Source organism: Cynara cardunculus (genome assembly GCF_001531365.2).
Source record: "Cynara cardunculus var. scolymus isolate 2C chromosome LG 15, CcrdV1, whole genome shotgun sequence".
Lineage (NCBI taxonomy): Eukaryota > Viridiplantae > Streptophyta > Magnoliopsida > Asterales > Asteraceae > Cynara > Cynara cardunculus.
Window position 1 is genome coordinate 11,437,463 of NC_037542.1, and position 19,912 is coordinate 11,457,374.

General features: G+C 32.6%; 3 protein-coding genes across 6 annotated transcripts in view; 2 read left to right on the forward strand and 1 right to left on the reverse strand.

Moving 5' to 3' along the window:
- Positions 1 to 1,310: 1,310 nt before the first annotated feature.
- Positions 1,311 to 7,022, forward strand: LOC112528075 (protein LAZ1-like). The gene is made up of 8 exons (XM_025138980.1): positions 1,311 to 1,635; positions 2,002 to 2,058; positions 3,418 to 3,526; positions 4,775 to 4,959; positions 5,060 to 5,148; positions 5,414 to 5,675; positions 6,126 to 6,377; positions 6,511 to 7,022. The coding sequence occupies exons 1-8, from the start codon at positions 1,474 to 1,476 to the stop codon at positions 6,856 to 6,858; spliced, it is 1,464 nt and encodes a 487-aa protein (XP_024994748.1). The 5' UTR covers positions 1,311 to 1,473; the 3' UTR covers positions 6,859 to 7,022.
- Positions 7,023 to 10,188: 3,166 nt separating this feature from the next.
- On the reverse strand, positions 10,189 to 11,530 carry LOC112528084 (F-box/kelch-repeat protein At3g23880-like). The gene has a single exon (XM_025138998.1). It carries the CDS (start codon positions 11,528 to 11,530, stop codon positions 10,352 to 10,354), a length of 1,179 nt encoding a protein of 392 aa, XP_024994766.1. The 3' UTR covers positions 10,189 to 10,351.
- Positions 11,531 to 15,503: 3,973 nt separating this feature from the next.
- Positions 15,504 to 19,912, forward strand: part of LOC112527365 (probable arabinose 5-phosphate isomerase) — a 10,223-nt gene continuing 5,814 nt past the window's right edge. Inside the window, exons 1-4 of one of the 4 annotated variants that reach the window (XM_025137971.1) lie at positions 15,504 to 16,261; positions 16,952 to 17,175; positions 17,286 to 17,401; positions 17,487 to 17,748. In XM_025137971.1, the coding sequence (XP_024993739.1) occupies positions 15,617 to 16,261; positions 16,952 to 17,175; positions 17,286 to 17,401; positions 17,487 to 17,527 (1,026 nt within the window). In that variant the 5' untranslated portion in view covers positions 15,504 to 15,616 and the 3' untranslated portion in view covers positions 17,528 to 17,748. Of the gene's footprint in view, positions 16,262 to 16,951; positions 17,176 to 17,285; positions 17,402 to 17,422; positions 17,749 to 19,912 lie in introns of those variants that run through there. The other 3 variants (XM_025137973.1, XM_025137974.1, XM_025137970.1) reach the window with 3 other exon arrangements.

Sequence of the window (19,912 nt, forward strand, 5' to 3'; positions counted from 1 at the left end):
CATAGAAGAGACAGCGAAATTGAAGATAAATAAATTTTTATTCTAAAACATTACCTGTTATTCTAATTTAAATCTGTGAGAAATTGAAGTTCATTTAGGAACTAAAATAATATTTTAAAAAACGAAGAACCAAATATTCATTTATATTGATGATATTTGATGATTATGTTTCTCATCATATTTACTATTCTCAAAATGAACATAACATACAATTTAAGAGCAAAATGATATTCTCCCATGTAATGAACATAACATACAATTTAATATATTATATATATTTAAGTCATGAATTTTAAGAGCAAAATGATATTTACTTACCCGATAAGCACTTACCAGTAAAATTCAACACAATTGTTTACTTATCGGGTAAGATTTTATTCACTAAAACGCATCTATGCAACAATTTTTCCTGGTAAACGCTTACCATGGTAAGAGTCTTCGTTCTCACTTATCGGGTAAAACTCTCGATTCTTGTATTCGCTCTTACCGGGTAAGATTTTTAGTCTTTGCCATATTCATCCTGTAAAATAAAGTGACTTGGTAAACACTTACTCGAATAAGCATTTGGTAAACTGCACCTAAAAATCTGTCTACTTAGAAAGTGAGAATTAAAAAACCAATCACACATTGCAAGTGCTTTTACTTTTTGTCTCAAAAAATAAAATGTTTCTTTTCCTTAGAATATTGTTGCATCATGAAAAAAATTATTATGAAAATATTAAATTTTAAAAATCAAATGACTTACAAATTGTTATCTTTACTTATCTTATCAGATTAAGCCGTTGAGTATCGGAAACAAGTTATAGCACTTAATTGTGTTGAACCGGTTGAATTTTACTATACGTTAATTAATGATGATAATTTATTCTTCTCAATAAGATCAAGGTCGTTTCAATCTTTTTGAAGGCTCTGCTACATCTAAAACTTTTGATTATATTGCATCAATGGGATGACAGAGAATATATGTTAAAAATAAAAATGTGCTAAACCTACAACGATAGCTAAACTTAAACCATTAATGGTTTGAACCTAAAACCAAATAAGTAATGGTTTAACCTAAATAATTTCGGTTATAATTTTACATAGGTCGATAAAACCAAGAAGTCTTTGTTCAAAATCTAACGTGTTTAAAATGCCATTAATAAGATTAATGACTGGGAAAGAACCCTGGGTAACGTTTCTTTCAATCTTTTTTTCTCCAAAAAAACTAACTTGATATCCAAAGGTGGCAGCTTTTCGTTCTTTTTTCCTCTTTTCTTTATATAAACAGAGTTGTGTAGTTTTCGTTTCATGGATCAAAATCCTCCCTAGTTTTACCTAACTCAGTGGCTAATCAAGCAATTGACGAGGAATTTAGGGTTAGGCTTTGGATTTTGGATGCAGATAAGCAAATCCATCGATTGGTTAATCTTTCTTCTCATGGTGTATATGGGAATTCCATGAAGCAATTCCTTATCGTCATCACCTACATTGATGAGGAAGATAGGAGGAGAAGCTTTTGTTAGTTTGATCGTTATTCTTAAATACTCCCAATTTCCATGGACAACCCTAGTTGCTGCCGTCTGTGTTTTTATCAGTCTCACCCTTTCAATTTTCCTTTTACTCCAGCACCTATCTGCTTACAAGAACCCTGAGGTCTCTCTCTCTCTCTCATGCACACATCAAAATGCTGGAAATTGCTATCATCAATTCAATCATAACTCTTGATTGTCTCGGATTTGAGTTTTTTTGAGACTTTATGTGGAAACTGGAAAGTAAGTGGATGATCGTATGGACCTTCTTGCATGTAAAAAAAAAGGTTTATACAGCCCATCTGCTTCATAGGAAAAGTTACAAAAAACCTTTAAGTTTGGATGCAGACAATCAAATCATCGATCAACCAATCTTTCTTTCCACAATGTTGTATTTGGGAATTCTTTGAAGCATTACCATGAAGCAATCCTGATGAAAATAACCGGAGCATATAAGGTTGAAACTAAGTTTTTGCTTTTTGGTTGGCAGGAACAGAAGTTTCTGTTGGGTATTGTGCTCATGGTACCTACTTATGCGGTTGAATCTGTAAGTGATTTTTAACTCACTTAAATTCAAAATAGAATTAGTTTCAAGTATGCTTGTTAGTGAGTACTAGGTGTCTTGTCTTTTGCTTTCAGCTTAGTTTTAGTATTTACCAGCGATTATGTGCTCTTTTGACATTTTCAGTCTTGGGAAAATAACTATATGTTTGTGTTTTCAATAATCTAATGGTTGTCAATCCATGAAGTTTGGTGGCATTCTTTTAAAATGTTTTTATGGGAGCTTGTCTAGCGAGTGCCTTGAGGATGGTAGTTAGCATACACAAGGTTACAAACAGCCGAAAATTGGGAATATAGTGCACAATTGACATGTAAGACAACGGTGTTTCATTTGCATATTATTCATCCATGCATCTTCTTTGCATTATGCATTGGTTACTGATGATGATAAAGATGTTAAAGGTCTTTAACACTTAGGATTATATAAAGAGACAGATTTCAGCTAACAAATAGGAGCAGAATTTGCTTATTTGACAGGCAGTCAGGCAAATGACATGGAAATTAGGATGTCAATGGCTTGAGTGGAGTCATGGAGTCAAAATAAAACATGAATCTCATGTGTGTTCTTTTGAGATATGTATATTTTTTCTTTAACATGCATGAATCTTATGTGTTCTTTTGTTTGCATTTTTTGTGTATATAGATATTTAGGCTTTCAAACTCTTCAACCGACCTGATTGTTATTTATCATAAATGTGAGTGCTAAATATTTATAGTGATTGCTGAACTAGGCTATGAATGCTACATTATAGTTTTAGAAGGTTTTTCTTCTTATCAGTTATCAGTTAATCATCCAGTTACAAAATGGTTACTATTTAAAATGTGCGCAAAGATGAAGAAACAAAAAATTCATGATCTTAGGAAAAGAACTTACCCAGTCTACTAACAGTTGGAAAGTGCTCAATTGCTCTGTATAGATGTAACTATTATGAAGGCTTAGAATTAGACCATGGACCCCTCTGCCAGCTTGATTATCATGGATTCTATGTGTGGTCACCCAAGCTATCTTCTTTTGTGTGGTAGAATTTTATAATCGGTCAAGTGGTGATGCTTGACATCACCTAAGAAAAAGAACTACTGATGACTTCATCATCACAGTTGCAAATATCAAATTTATTGCATTGCTGTAGGCTGTGTTTGTTAAGTGAAACTGTTCGGGTGGACACTCCTATCTTTGATAGGGAGGAGAGAGAGAGATACAGATGGTAATGTAAAAAAGGTAGTGCCCTTTGAAATATGTGTTGTATCTTGTGTTTATCAACCTCCACACAAAATGCTATGCTAGAGTTTTGTCACCCTTCTGGGGAGGCATTATACATGTCATAATTAGAACTTCCTTGTGCAGTTTGTGTCGCTGTTGAATCCATCGATGAGTGTTGAAACTGAGATACTGCGAGATTGCTATGAAGCTTTTGCGATGTATTGCTTTGGGAGATATCTTATTGCATGCTTGGGTATGTGATTTCTGACTTGGTTCAAGAAGTTAGTAACCGTGATTATAACGATGGCTTATCATATTTGAAGCTGGTTGAGATGCGTGAGAAGAGCTTCTATTCTAACTTGAATACAATGTACAAATTTATATACAAGCAAATCTGTAAGGGCTTCTATAATTCAGCCTCTAAAATGTAATACAAATCCTATCTAATAAAGAGAGAATAAGTAATTATGTAACTAATCCCTAAAAATCAGCTTACAGATTTTATGATATCCTAGCTTRATTTTCTACAATATTATTTCAGTTCAAGGCAATAACACTTGTTTGCATTCTTCACAACCCCACCCCTTGTGGCCTTCCCAAAGGACATGTCGTCTTCAAATATACATTATTGTTGTTTTACTTTTTGTGGAATGGGGGTGGGAGTGAACCTAGGGTGCATTATAGAATGTCCAAATTCTTACAAATATATTATTGTTAAAGACATTCTCTCTTTTTCTTTYTTATCATAATCATATGTTTGCAATCACATGTCGCTATTGTGTGCTTGGATGGTTACTGTTATACACTTAAGGAGGGACTTGGTGACACTAAAGATGCATGAAGAGCATATAATTTAAATGCCAAAACAAAACAAAAATCATGTTTCTCTATTGTTCATTAAGATTGATAAGAGCCTGGATTTTTCATTCACAGAGGAAACAGATGCTTGGATATTAAATTTATAGCTTTARTGCTTGATTGCTGGCAAAATAATCTGTCAGTGGATTTTGTTGTGCAATGGACTTCTATTAGATGAAACATCCTCAGGTAAAATCACTGCAAATGGTCAAACAGTMAATAATACTTCAACAAAATCAGGTTTTTACAGAGTAAGAGCCTTGTAATGTTTGAGGAATACTGTTTGCATGATTGGTTTAGATTAGAAAAACTACAAATAAACGCCTCAATAAATTAGATAGAAACGAAAACAAAAGTGATTATGTGAGGTGAAGTTAAGGGGATATAAAGTGGTTTTAAGCAATATTTTGTGCAGCCACTTTTATTTTTTGACAGGAAATTAATAGTTGTCTACAGTATATTTTATGGTAAACAAAGTCTTGTTTATTGGGGGATTAGAGCACTGCACAAGTTAACAACTCATTAGAGGTCATACTGTTCGCTTGTGATATCCATTATCCAATGTGTAGATATTTTGTTTTGTCTGGTAGTTGAAGTATGTTTGTAATTGAGGTGATAAAGTGTTCCTTTTTCTTCTTGCAAGGGGGTGAGAAGAGGGCAATTAGTTTCATGGAGAGGGAAGGGCGTGCAGGCGTGAAAAGCCCCTTGCTRGAGCAAAGTTCTGAAAAGGGAACCATTAACCATATTTTTCCAATGAATTTATTTTTAGAACCGTGGCAACTGGGTCAGAGGGTTTACCAAATCATGAAAGCTGGAATCGTACAATATGTAAGTTTTCTCATGAATAAAAAACTTCTTTMTGCTCAATCYAGTGATYTCCAATTGTTAATTATATCATCGATGAGAAATAGATTGATTTCTTTAACAGATGATTATAAAGGCTGTTACAGCTGTTTTGGCGGTGATTCTTGAAGCCTTTGATGTATATTGTGAAGGAGACTTCAAATGGCAATGTGGGTAAGATAWCAGCTGGTCTGTTCTTGACAATATGATTAGTTAGTCTGAAAATCTTCAATTTGTTATCTTCACCTGTAATACCATATCGCTTCTTTTTCAAACGGCTGGCATATTATTGCTTTTACAATGCTTTATATATTTCTTCGGCATTCGGAGTGGTCTTTTTGGTTAAACTTTTGTTTTCATCATTCTCATCACTGCTGTCAAAATTGAATCTAAGCTGTAAAGGGTGTTGACTAATGCTTTTTTATATCAAACTATGTAGGTACCCTTACATGGCTGTTGTTTTGAATTTCAGTCAGTCATGGGCTTTATATTGCTTAGTTCAGTTTTACGAAATTACAAAGTATGAATTGGCACATATCCATCCACTGGCCAAGTTTCTGACATTTAAATCAATTGTATTTCTGACCTGGTGGCAAGGTGTGGCTATTGCCCTTCTCTATTCTTTCGGGTTAGTTAAAAGTCCAATAGCTCAGGAGTTGCAATTTAAATCAAGTATCCAGAACTTTATTATTTGTATTGAGGTAATTTTCTTCATTCAGATATAGTTTCTTCTCTTAATTGTCTTTTGGTTCACTTGCTGTAGTATTACAGGATTCTCAGTACACTTCAAACTTGCTCTGCGTTTTTTTTATGATAAATAACTCTCTATTAATGATTAAAAGTCTAGTTCTAGGGATGTTAGGATAATCATTCTTTGCAACTGTATCGAGTCTCCGTGTTTGTGGATTTAATGAACCAAATTGCTTTGTTAAAAGAGTATGCCTCCTCGCACCAGTTTGTAATCAACTGAAAATTTTGAAGATAATATAAATTCTCTCAAAATCGTGCATATTTTGTATCGTTTGTTGTGGAATTCGTATGGGACAGCAGTTATGTATATATTGTTATCTGTTATCAATTCCATTTTTGTTGCTGAAGTTTCTCGTGTTAAAGTTTCATATTTAACAGGTCTTTGTATTAATCTAGAACAGATGGGCGTTGCTTCTTTGGTTCACCTATATGTGTTCCCCTCAGAGCCATACAAGCTAATGGGAGATCTGGTTCATGGAGATTTTTCTGTTCTTGGAGACTATGCATCTACCGACTGTCCATTAGACCCTGATGAGGTAAGGGACAGTGAGCGCCCCACAAAATTACGTCTCCCACGACCTTATGATGATGTGAAGAACAAAACCGCCATTAGAGAAAGTGTTCGTGATGTTTTTGTTGGTGGTGGTGAATATGTAAGTTTTGTCAATCTTTTTTGGTAACCAAAACTTTCTTCTCTTAGTGCTGTTATTTTTCAAAGCCAGTGGGAGATGCGGTTTATATAAACGATTGGCTCCATGGTTATTGTTTGTCAACTCTTTGATGCAGATTGTTAGTGATTTGAGGTTTACGGTGAACCAAGCTGTGCAACCTGTAGGGAAGGGAATCACAAAGTTCAACGAGAAACTGCATAAAATATCTGAAAACATGAAGAAGACGGGTAAGGATCATAGAACAAGAGATGACTGTTGCATTAGCAAACGTAGAGTAATACGTGGAATAGATGATCCCCTTCTGAACGGAAGTTTCAGCGACAGTGGGGCCGCTAAGAAAAAGAGGCATCGACGAAGATCAGGATACACAAGTGCAGAAAGCGGTTGTGAAAGTAGCAATGACCAAAGCTTAAGCTTTGGTAAGTACCAGGTGCGTGGAAGTAGATGGATTACAAAGGATTAGTTGCTTGCATTATTAACTGGAAAAAGCAAAAACAAGATTCCGTTTACAACAGCAGTTTTGATGCTTGAAAGAGCTTAACTCTAACATGTAGCTGCCATTGAATATAGCCCATTTTTTTCCACCCTTTTAATTATGTCTTGTATCATCAAGGATAGGGGACCTTTTAATTTATGCTGTGCATTGATTAAATCTCTTTTTTTAATCTAAAAACACTTTATCAAAACAAATGGTACAGTACTAAACATAATATATATATGGTTGGGTTCACGTGAGACCAGTCTGTTTTCGTGAGAACACATTTTTACAGTTGAAACTTTACAGCAAAAACACCGTGAAGGTTAAAGTGTAAAAAATTATAGAGACCAGCCTGCTTTGCTGTGAAGTTTCAAGTGTAAAAAGGTGGTCTCACGGGTCTCACCAAAACAACATGTGAACCGTATGAACATCTTCTATATATTCAGGAGCCAACTCTGTTGTATGTACATGAAAACCTACGAAGCTTGTGTTCACATGAATCACAAATACTGTTCATATTCATGTGATGTGATTGTGTATATGTATCGATATGAACATTTATTGCCTTTGATATGCGTTCATTTAAACAAAATGAAATGTCGTACTAATCACTTACCAATAGGAACACTTTGATCATCTTCTTCATTATCGGAATTCGAATTCCGACCGTAGTCGTAGACGATTTTAACTGTCTCATTTCCATTGTTGTCGATATGTTTTACAATAGGATTATCCATATTACTCGGACGATACGGAAATCTTTTACACTTACAAAAACAATATCATTATATTTAGAACATCACTTGAAAATTACGATCATGAACACGTATGAAGATAAAATTCAGAATTACATCATGATCAATTAGTGAGATCTTTAAGATTTGTAACTCCCAATTAATTATTAGGGAGTTGCATAAAGGTCAAATTACCTAATTACCCTTGTATTTAATATATGAGTTACATTTGAACATAAAATAAAGATGGAATATGATTGGTTAGGCTCTCTCTATATATATACTATAAAGAGGGGGGGGGGGGAGAGGGGGAGTAGCGATCAAATACAAACCACTCAATTTGTAGAAACCGTGCAAACTACCATCATCCGTCGATTTCATTGTTTAATCTTATGAATTTTTTTCATAAAATTGTTTAATCTTGTGAAATTGTTTCATATAATACTTTTGTTTGATGAAGTTGTTTTCATATATGGTTATGAAATTGTTTCATATAATACTTAATGAAATTTTAATTAAATTGTTTCATGTATTTCTCTAAAATTAAAATAATGAATATGATAATATCCATGATTAACACCATTCACAATAAAAATGATTAATCAACCTCTCATAATTACAAAAAAATGAATAAAATAAAAAATTATGATTGGTTGAATGAGGTTTGTACAGTGCTTTGTAAAGTAAACCTCCTATACACACACACACACACACACATATATATATATATAAGAATAGTACTCGCACAATGCAGCGAGACATATCTCGATTTTAATGTTCTATTTTATTATTTGTCTATGTTGATGTTATAATACGAATATGTGTTTTTAAGAAAACAATAATAATTTTATATTTGAATAAAATATAAATTTGAAGATATCATAAAAAATTGAAAAAAAATATATCAATGTTAAACAAATCAACTATTTAAAAGTTCTCATTTTTTATGTAATTTCTTTAATTTATTTTTTTATTATAATTTAATTTAAGTTATTAACGAAATAATTTATTTTTGKTTTAATAATATAACATTTTATAAAGATAATAATTAAGTATTCTGTTAGAACTAAATGATTATCTTAATTATATTTTAGATTTTTTATATTTAAAATGATATGTTTATCTTGTATTTGATTATGTCTATCTGCAGTTAGTTATACGAATTCAGATATGGAGCTTTAATAAGTTGTACTTAAGCACAATCTATTTGTAATCTTGAGTTTTAAGTAATATACATTAATAAACAGTACTTTACGCATAAAAAGTGGTTTTTAAGAGTTTTTGTCAAATACTTTATAAGTTTATAATATAGTATAAATATATAAATAAATTAAATTAAAAAAACATCAACCTAAGAAGAAAGTGTAACTACAAGTGGATCCAAAAAAAATTGGTAACGTAGCACAAGATAATTATTATAATATTTAAAATTAAATAAAAAGCTAATCGTTAAATAAAATTGTATTTTATTTATAAAATAAAGTATAAAAAAGAAAATGAAATTAAATTGAGCCAACTAATTTATTGATGGCTTGGAGAGACGAATCTTCTAATTAAAATCACATTTTAAAATTTACTTGTCACCTTTTTTGTTTATCTAAGCAAAACAATAACACATATATAATCAATATGATGAGTCGTATTTTTTTCACTGTCGAAACAATGAAGTCGCCTACGGATGGTAAGGTCCACCCATGAGTCTAACCGGTTATAGCTTAACCCGTCAAGCCTCCATGGCAGGGATGGAACCAAGGGGGTTTTACGGTGACATGTGGTCATTGTTTCATTCCTTTGTTGTAATCTTAAAAAATAGGATCGTGATAAGTGTCACCATATCAATTTATTGTGTCACAATATATATTTTGAAACTAGGAACACAATTTTTTCATGATGGAGTTAGTGTGCAAGACTTTTATTCCACTCTAAACCCGAGTTTGAATCCTATTAGTATCATTTTTTCAGTTTTTAGCTTTTAATTAGATTTATAATGTTTCTGAATTTTTTTGCAATAAAAGACTTGAACACATGAAGTATGAAAAACAATGAATTAACGAACAAACCAATAATAAGTTTATGAAGAATATCCTTATATTTGTTTCTTATAGTCAAATAGTGTCACCGTTCGAAAAAATATTTGAATCCGTCCCTGTTCCATGGTAGTAACATGGATCAGTAAAGATCTAGCCGGTTAACTGGTTTGCCCGGGCGCACCGAGTTTCATGGATCTACTGCAGTAGGAATTAAGGATCATTTACCAAACACTTATTCGGTAAACGTTTATCGGTAAAATTTAACACTACCACTTACTTACCATGTAAAACTTTAGTTCACCAAAACGACATCGTATGCAACAGTTTACCCAGTAAGCGTTTACCATGGTAATTAAGAGTCATCGCCCTCACTTACTGGGTAAGATTCTCGGTCCTTGTCTCCCTCTTACCGGGTAAGTTTCTTGGTCCTTACCATATTCATCCCATAAGGTAATGTTACTTGGTAAGCGCTTATCCGGGTAAGCGTTTGTTAAACGGCCCCTAAGTTGTTACACAAAATCAATAATTCTGTACGAATTACACCAATACTTGGCAACATGCATTATATCTCATAAAGATGATCATACTTTCGTATAATCAAAGCTTGTTACAATCTTTAAGGAATTTGAAAATGGTCACACTATTTCACGGTTCAAATATAAAAATCTTGAGATAGATACCACAATATCCTTGGTCCCTCCATGCATGCACAAGCTAAGTGTTGCCATCGTCACCATCGCCATTAACAATGTACAACTGTCCATCTTGCTTATCGACTAAAATTAGGGATTCCATGAATAACCCTAGGAAGTAAGAGCGTATATTCCCATATAGGTTAAGACTCTTGATGTTCCCATTGCATTCAATCGAAACCAACTCGTTGTTCTTCATTGCCACCACCATATCCCCATTCATCCGAAACCCTACCGGCTTTCTCAACAAACCAGGTAGATGAATCATGAATAGTTTTTCCCACGATCTCATCATACCATACTCCTTCATAACCCATACACCACAAGATTCCTTCCCTTTTTCCATATCATACTCCATCACTGTAAGATATCCTTTGCGATTACTGATCGATAACTTTGAGACATGTTGACGAGCTAAGGCATCTGGTAGTGGCATTTCCGCAAACACCTCATGGACCAAATCAAACGACATGATCAAACAACGAAGATTAGATTCAAGTTGTTTATCACAAGCAATCCAATGTATAACTCCATTAAAGCAAATCTGAGACCAAGTGATTTGAATCATTTTATGTGGACGATAATGATTAACACCGAAATGTTTTCTCCAAGCACCTGATGCGGGTGAAAAAACCTCTACCGATGAATGATCTTGAATTCTAACCATATGCGGCACTGAGAAGTCATTCACACACACGATTCTCACAATTTTAGGATCATGCGTCCTTGGACAAACGCCAAACCCCAAAACAGTCCCTTGAGACCAGGTTTGTTCATAATTCGGAACTAAAACCCGTACGGATTTTCTAATCGACGGGTTCCATAGAATAACCATATACGTGGAATCAAACAAGTCATCACTCAAACAAACAACTCCATCACAGTAACCGACAACCCTAAAATATGCAGTTGTGCTCGCATATTGAAACTCGATATCAGAAAACTGCAATCCGAAAGTTTCATCATCTCTTCCTATAATGTATTTCTCGATTTTATGTGTTCGATCGAAATACCTGACCAATAGCGTCTGAGTTCCGTCGCCGTTGATCGATTTGATCAAATTCTGGTGCGCGGAGATGAAATCATTGCTTGAGATGAGGGAATTCCATGATTTGCAGACAGTAGAACATCGGAGAATGGAATTGAGAGGGAGGCGTTTGAGGATCTCGAGGTGTAGATCGGAAGGCAAGTAATCTGACATAGTTTTTTCAGCTTATGGTAGGAAAGAGTGGAGATTTATAAGCATTTCCGCAGAACAGAGAGAGAGAGAGAGAGAGAGAGAGAGAGAGAGAGAGAGGATCTCGGTGCCGACGTGGCGGTTGGAAGTAACACCGTGTGTGCTTGCTTGCAATTGCAATGCATTATGGCCAGATGGTGGTATTCAAAGAATGATATAAAAAATATTAATAATTTGAAATTAATTTTTTTACAGGAATCTCTACTCACACCGCATCGGCGCATCTCCATATCACAACATGTGTTTTAGATCTTTCCTAGTACGGAACCACACCACATGTTTTTATATTTGTTTTAAATAGAAAATTATTTATTAAATAAGGTTATGTAATTATCTATAAATATTTTTTTAATTATCTTAAATTTTAATATAATTATATACATTTACATCATGTAATTATCATAATTATATTTAATACATATTTTATAATTATTCTCTAAGAATAATTATTTTAACAATCAACATGTTTTATTTTACATTTATGAAAATATAGGCAAATGTCGGAGACAATATTCTTAACTTACAACTTCAATTATATTCAAGAAAAAAATGAATATACATTTAAGTATTCTTATAGATTGAAAAATGAAAACATGAAAAGTAAATGAAACTACAATAAATTAAAAGAATTACAAATATGAAATTACCATAAAATTTATTAATATTCGGTATTGGTTGTTAATTTATGTTTTATTTTCTTAGAAAATTATTGATTTAGATCGTACTTTTTTTAGTTACATTTATTATAATTTTTTTTTATCAAACTTCAAACTCTTAACAGAAAAAGTGAGTTGGTTCGATTCCGTTATAATCCGAGCTAGTCCGACATAGTGTAGTCCATTTTTTCATTTGATCCTTAAAACTAATTAATCCATCTAAAAAACGTTTGGAACAATTAAGGATCGTAATCTAGCCTAGTCTAGCCCATAATGATGACGCCATGATCTAATTTGGAACTAATCTGGTCTAGACCAAATGGCTCGTCTAAACCAAACAATCTAGTCCTTTTGACCATCTATATCTAAGACAACACCAAATATGATTCAACACCCCTACAATACGGATCGATATTTATTTAAAATTAACAAAGCATTTAATAGTTAAAATAATTATTTTTAATTAAATTAAATTCTACTACATTGATTTATGATTGTCCTTATTTGTATTTATGACCGACTTTAAAGTTTTGAAAACAACATTTCGATTTTGACTTATATATACTTATAACCCCAAACTAAATATCTACTTCTATGTTGTTTGTTGCATACTTTTAGTATAACATGACATGAATGACAAAGTACTCTTTATATGTTATTCAAATAATATTAGTTGTTTTTACTTTTCAATAAAAATGATGAATTATTTATAAAAAATCAAATTTAATAATTTAATATATTTAACTTCAATGTAAAACAAATCAATCACAAATGAGGAGGAAAGGAATGTAGTTTTCTTTTATTTACTTTCTTTCAAGTTCACATTTGATACATCAAATATGGACCAAAGTGGCAACAAGTTTTTGTTTTAGGGTATGAAAACGCAACAGGAAAAATAGGAGGACTAAAAATAAGAAACAATACAAGAAAGAGAAAGATTGTCTTTGAGGCTGCGTTTGGTACAAGACGGGACATGATGGGACGGGACAAAACTCACTGTCTCATGTTTGGTGCAGCATGAGACAGAACAAGAACCCACTGTCTCATGTTTGACGCGACATGAGACAGAAACAAAAACTTGGACAAGTTGGGACAACATGAGACAAAAACTTTTTCTTATTTATATTTTATTTATATATATAATGTTTAGAATTTACCAATATTGTTTATATTCCAATAATTTTCTTTTGCCATTTAATATTTTACATATTTTGTTACATGCTATCTGTAGGATATGGGTATAAGTAAAATATTATTATCTCTTCAAAATATTTAATTTCAAATTTTTTCTCGATGAAAATAATTAAAAAAAAAAAAAAACTTATCTATTTTTCCTAAACAATTACTTTTAGGTAGATTTGAACATTTTAACATCTCTTTTTGTGTTTTCTCATTTTATAGAAATTTGTAGAAAATATCAAGGAAAAGTTAAAAAAATCTTAACTGAAATTTCATGTTGGACTCTTTTTTGACGAATAAATCCTTGAAAATTTTAAAATCTAGCAAAAAAAATTCCTTAAGTTTTCAAAACGAAAAAAAACTCAATGAATTTTCATATGTTGAACGATTAAGTCTTTAAACATGTTTGAAACAAAGTCCCCACACTTATAGAACGAACGATATCAATATATCAATAGACCAATAACAAAAGTATAATACATCAATAAACGAAATTGATTATGTATCATTGTAATTTTCATATTCAAATTACAATAGTTAGAAACTAATAGTTATTAGTTTTTAGGTTCAAACAACCACGGAATCAAGACAAACATCTTCTGGTTATCATTTAAATATTATAAATAAAGGTGAATGATCGTGTGAGAAGGAGAATTGAAGTGAGAGACGTAAGAAAGAATATTGGACATTGATCACATTTAATCTCAAACTCACTCATGAATTACGCTTAATATAGGGATTGGTCTGGTGCACCTCATCCAAATGTGAATCTAGTGGCGTAAATCACTTTCTATACTTCTCACTAGAACCCAATCATATAAATAAATAATGGTTAATAAAAATAGTGTAGTTTTTTTTCCCATCTATTTATTTTGTTTCTTGCTAATGATTTGTTGATACACGAAGATAAAAAATAACATATTTTTTGTTTTAAAAATATAAGACATTATTTGTTCAAAAATTTAACTATTTAAAATATGAAAATTTATTGATCTTTTTCTGATTTTAATAAATTGAATGACTTATTTATTCAATAAATTCAACAACTTATTTGCTAAAAAAGTTTAAAAAAATTAAATCACATATAAACTATAGAGCAAGTTAAGTTGGACTACAACGACCTAAAGTAGCTAAATAAGTAGTTAAAGTAAGCTCCTGGCTAAAATGAGCCCAAAATCCTACTTCTACAATTGGTAGGTCACCAGGTTATTTAAATAAGTTGTGTTTTCCGTGCCCCTTTTCAACCTTAGACTGGGTAGATTCTTTCGAGATGAAATGTTGCAATGTCCTAATCAAACCACACGCAAAGTCAATGATTTCAGCTGCCAGAGTTTTTTAGAGACTGAAGCAGGTCGAGAGCCAGACATGCTAACATCAAGTATTGGGCACGTGGGTGAGTGAACTCTAGTTGTGCTTGAGTTGCGATCCACTCCGGTCAAGTCGAACCTTTCTCAGACTCAAATCCTTCTTTATTTATGCCATAGACTCCCCGAACGGACTTAGTAAAGGGGGACCTTCACTTCATTAGAAATTGGACCTGAACCTTCTTTCTTCTCTTGCGGAGCCCTGATAAAGTAACCGGCGGTAGGGTAATACAGTTCTCGTGCTTGCGGTTAGTCCTTGTGAAGTCTGGTTACCAAGAAACCTCAATTAAGTTTTGTTGAAAATTTCTATTTTCGTCCTTATTTTAAAATTATGTTTTTTATTTTTATGATTTATGATCTATTATCTTTTCATCTTTATGATTTTTTTTTCCGTCCCTATGATTTACAGTTCATTTTTATTTTAATCTTTCATGGTTAAAAGTAGTGTTCTAGCCTAAGAAAAAAATAAAAATGAATTACAAACTATAAAAATGAATATCATAATTTCAAAACCAAGGAAACAAAATCCACAATTTTAACAAACCACATGGACTAAAAATGTAGTTTACTTTAAAATATACTGTGTTTTTTTTAATTAAACTTTTTCTCAAAATCTAAAACAAAAAAAAAAAATTTAATTCAAAATGAGTGTTGCCAGCCTAACAATTAACAAAACCTCCCATACCCCCTACTTGTTTCCAGCTTACCACCCAACCCGTTTATCTCGCAACGACTTTCTGTGTCCATCTATTCCTGTGCCCATATTCCCCCATTTTCGCCGGAATCCTTCTCCGGCGAACCAATCTACGAACATTATTGTATTAGGAAAACAGGAGATTTGAAAAAAAAAAATGGGGTCTCTTCCACATATATTAGCAGATCCATCATCACAAAAATCAGCCCAACTCATTGATCCAATCAAACTAAAAAATCTCTTCAAATCTCAACAGAAATATCTCAACACTTTCTTCGATAAGCTAGACAATACCCAAACCCATGTATTCACACAGACTCTTTTAAACTCAACCGGTACGATCTTCATCACCGGTGTCGGAAAATCCGGCTTCGTCTCCAAAAACATCTCACAGACCTTCGTGTCTCTTGGCATCAAATCCCAATTCTTGTCCCCTGTCGACGCTCTGCATGGAGATATCGGCATTTTAACCGACAACGATGTATTGGTTATGTTTAGCAAGAGTGGGAATTCGGAGGAATTGGTAAAGTTGGTTCCGTGCGCGAGGGCAAAAGGAGCATTCTTGATATCTGTGACATCAACGGAGGCGAATGCCTTGATGGGGTTGTGTGATTTAAATGTTCATTTGCCTTTGGAGAGGGAATTATGCCCGTTTGATTTGGCGCCAACCACATCGACGGCAATTCAGATGGTTTTTGGGTGCACGGTCGCGATCGCACTGATGGATGCCAAGAATTTGACGAAAGAAGGCTATGCGGCAAATCATCCTGCTGGCCGGATTGGAAAGAGTTTGATCTTTAAGGTTAGAATCCCTAATTGGCTTTTCTTTTTCTCAATCTTATCTATTTTGGCGATGAATTTTTATGGTTATCGGGTAGAAACTGTGAGCTTGGGTTCTTGATTTTATGGAACTTTACCGGTTGAATATTAGGTCAATTCTCGTACGTTTCTAATTTAAAATATATGTTTGATTTGGCACAAATCTAAGACCCATCATTTTCCTGTTGCCGGTGTTCTTTTGAATTTTGCTGCTTTGGAATAAAAAATTATCGAAAAAGTTCCAAGAACTCTTAACAAGTTTGGAGTTGAAAATTAGTTGATCTGACTCGAAAAAGGGTTGAGCTTGTTGCACTGGGTGTTATTGTTCATTCCCTAATACTATTATTTGACAAATTCCTGATATGTCTGTTGGAAATTGAGTTAGATCTGACCTCGATACAGACAACCATGGTTTAGACCGATATGTTTTATTGTGTTGATAAGTTGGAAGAGAGTTTGTTTAGTATGTACTAATGTTGTAGCACCCCCTTCCCGAGACCGGAAAAGGAGGTTACATTTGAACATAAAAGCATACGGAGCGCTATTAAAATAGACACCATTTTAAAAAATTAACAATTGGCTCTAACGATACATTTAAGTGTATAAGTTTCAGTGAGTACAATAGAATGTATGGGATCTTTTTACAAGGGTGGATTTGATTTGTATGTTGCAGGTGAAGGACGTGATGAAGAAGCAAGAGGAACTTCCATTATGCAAGGAAGGAGATCTGATAATGGATCAACTAGTTGAACTAACTAGTAAAGGGTGTGGTTGCCTTCTGGTGGTTGATGATGATTACCGCCTCATAGGTACATTCACTGATGGTGATCTGCGGCGAACACTCAAAGCCAGCAAAGAGGGGATCTTCAAACTCACTGTCGGTCAGATGTGCAACAGGTAATCATCAAAATTCTTTGTTTTTAAGGTGGTCCTATTGTCGCAAATCAAAATAAAGAAACAACAACCGGGACTGATCAACCATGTATGGGAATGGGATTGTGTTTTAGGAATCCGAGGAGCATAGGAGCGGATAGGATGGCGGTAGAAGCAATGCAGAAGATGGAGGCTCCACCATCCCCTGTTCAGTTCTTGCCGGTCATGGATGAACAGAATATGGTGATAGGTATCGTGACANATGCAGAAGATGGAGGCTCCACCATCCCCTGTTCAGTTCTTGCCGGTCATGGATGAACAGAATATGGTGATAGGTATCGTGACACTGCATGGACTCGTCTCGGCTGGCCTCTGAATCTTATCTTTATTTGTATACCTTCTTAGTATATTGTTGATTAGAAGGGATGGTAGTGTTTAGGTTGTATGTTTTGTTGAGTATATGAATCATGCTCCTTTTATCAAATATGCAAGTAGGTAGGTACCCTTACATGGCTGTTGTTTTGAATTGCATGCTTATATCTGTGTATTTTGTTAAAGCAAGACTCATAACCATATTTATCACAAAGATTGTTGTAATTATTTGGAAACTCTACGACTATGTTGAGCCTAAACCCTGAAAGAAGGAACTATATAGGTTAAGGTTGGGTTGTAACTAGAACACACTCGGTCACTGATGAAACTTGAATTGTCTTAACGATAAGGGGGGTGTGGTTTGTAGAATAGAATATGGTGGAATTAGAACTCGTTCATCACCGGAATTTTTCTATGCCTCAATTGGCGTATAATAAAAATATTTATATTAAGACCGGAACACTTGAGTCAAATTTGGTCAACCTAATAACCTAGACTCTAAAAAGAGCTTTGAGTTCAAATAATTTCATTTGGTTTTAACGAAATTATTAAATTCTACAACATTTATGATTGTGGGTTGGTTAGAGTCTAGTTGTCACATGTCTTGTGCATATTTACAGGACGTTCGATAAACGAGACAGTTTTGAGTTTTGAAAAAGGACATTTAGGATTTTGAGGCATTCTTTAATATATATATATATATATATATATATATATATATATATATATTCCTTGCATTCACGTATTATTCATCATGAATAATGATGAATGTGTATTATTCATCATGAATAATAAATCGATTTAATTTTTATAAATTATTAATCTTTATATATATATATATATATAAGAACGACCATAAATAATGAGATGACATTGTAACATTTGAGTACTCTCAAATATTGCATTGTGTTATAATTTTAGTCATTTCACGCTAATGAGAGGTCTAAGATTAGAGAATAAAGGTAACGATAAGAAATAATATATGATTTTAATGATCAAAATTTTAGTTGGCTAAATATGTTTTAATCACAACCCTCATTTTTTTTCAAAAAGAAGGCTATTACATAAAAATACATACAAATTAACCATTTACATTTTATCTTATCTCGATACATATATATTATCTTGAAATCTTAAATAAAAGACGTGTCAGAACCAAGTTTGAGAATTCTTAAAACGTTAAGTTGTGGTTGGTTTGATTTAGATTATCCCATATTACCATAAAAATGATAAATTTTAAAAAAACATGGCTATATGAAGGAGTAGAAAATGACTTGGAAAATTAAAAAATGGGTTTGACTTACTATATTTTGCTAAAAATCTATACACCTATATATATATAGGGGCAGGTTCAAATGCGAACCGTCCAATTCTAAAAAACCGTGTAAACCAAATTCGACCAATAAGAAAATTCCATTTGTTTTCAATTAAATTTAAATAATAAGGGTATTTATGACATTTTGTACACATATTTCGTAATTATGGAAGTTATTAATTCATATTATATAAGGAAATTAAATAAAATAAATATTGAAGAAAGGAAACGTTTCAATATATAAGGAAATTATACTATTAAAATCATTATTTTAATGATAACTATAATGAATAATGAAACAAATTATGAAGATTTCATCAAATATATTGATGAAATCATGGGTTGCTGCAGGTGTAAAAAAAAACAAATATTCATTACACTCTATAGTCATGAAAAAGGTTTCATGTGTGTTTCATGTGTAAATGACTTATATTAGTCTTCAAAGCATATTATATATATCAATGAAACATTGTCATGATGTAAAAAAAAAATCATATTCTAAGAGATGCAAGATTCGTGAAATGGGTTTAGTAAAATGAAACAGTTTCATTTTCGTAATAYATTTTTTCATTTTATAAATGATTCAATATATAATAGTGAAACAGTTTCATTATATTGAAAATGGAATTAATGATAATGCAACACTTTTGATGAGCAAAGATTTCAGTACGAAATAATTTATGAAAGGGGTTGATGTTGGTGAAACAGTTTCATTTCATATTTGACTTGAGGCTGAATAATTTGTTTCATGATGAAACAGTTTTATTTAATTTTATATGTTATTAAGGTTCATGTAATTCATCATTGTTCAAAGATTTCATAAATTTCATATCATGAAGCTGGTGCATAGTGATTTATGAAATAGACATACCATGAAGCTGGTGCATAGTGAAAATGTTTCATTATGAAATRGTGTAGCAAATACTTTGATGTTGGTGCAACATTTTCATTATGTAATTTATTGGGGATTGATGAACTAGTTTCGTAGTGAGCACAGTTGCATTGTATTTAAAATTAATCCGTTTAGTTTGTAGAATGAAATAAAACGGGTGCGTAATGGAATTTGTTCTTTTA

Coding starts and splice junctions, on each gene's coding strand:
- LOC112528084 (XM_025138998.1), bottom strand. CDS start 11,530: ATGTCAGATTACTTGCCTTCCGATCTACACCTCGAGATCCTCAAACGC.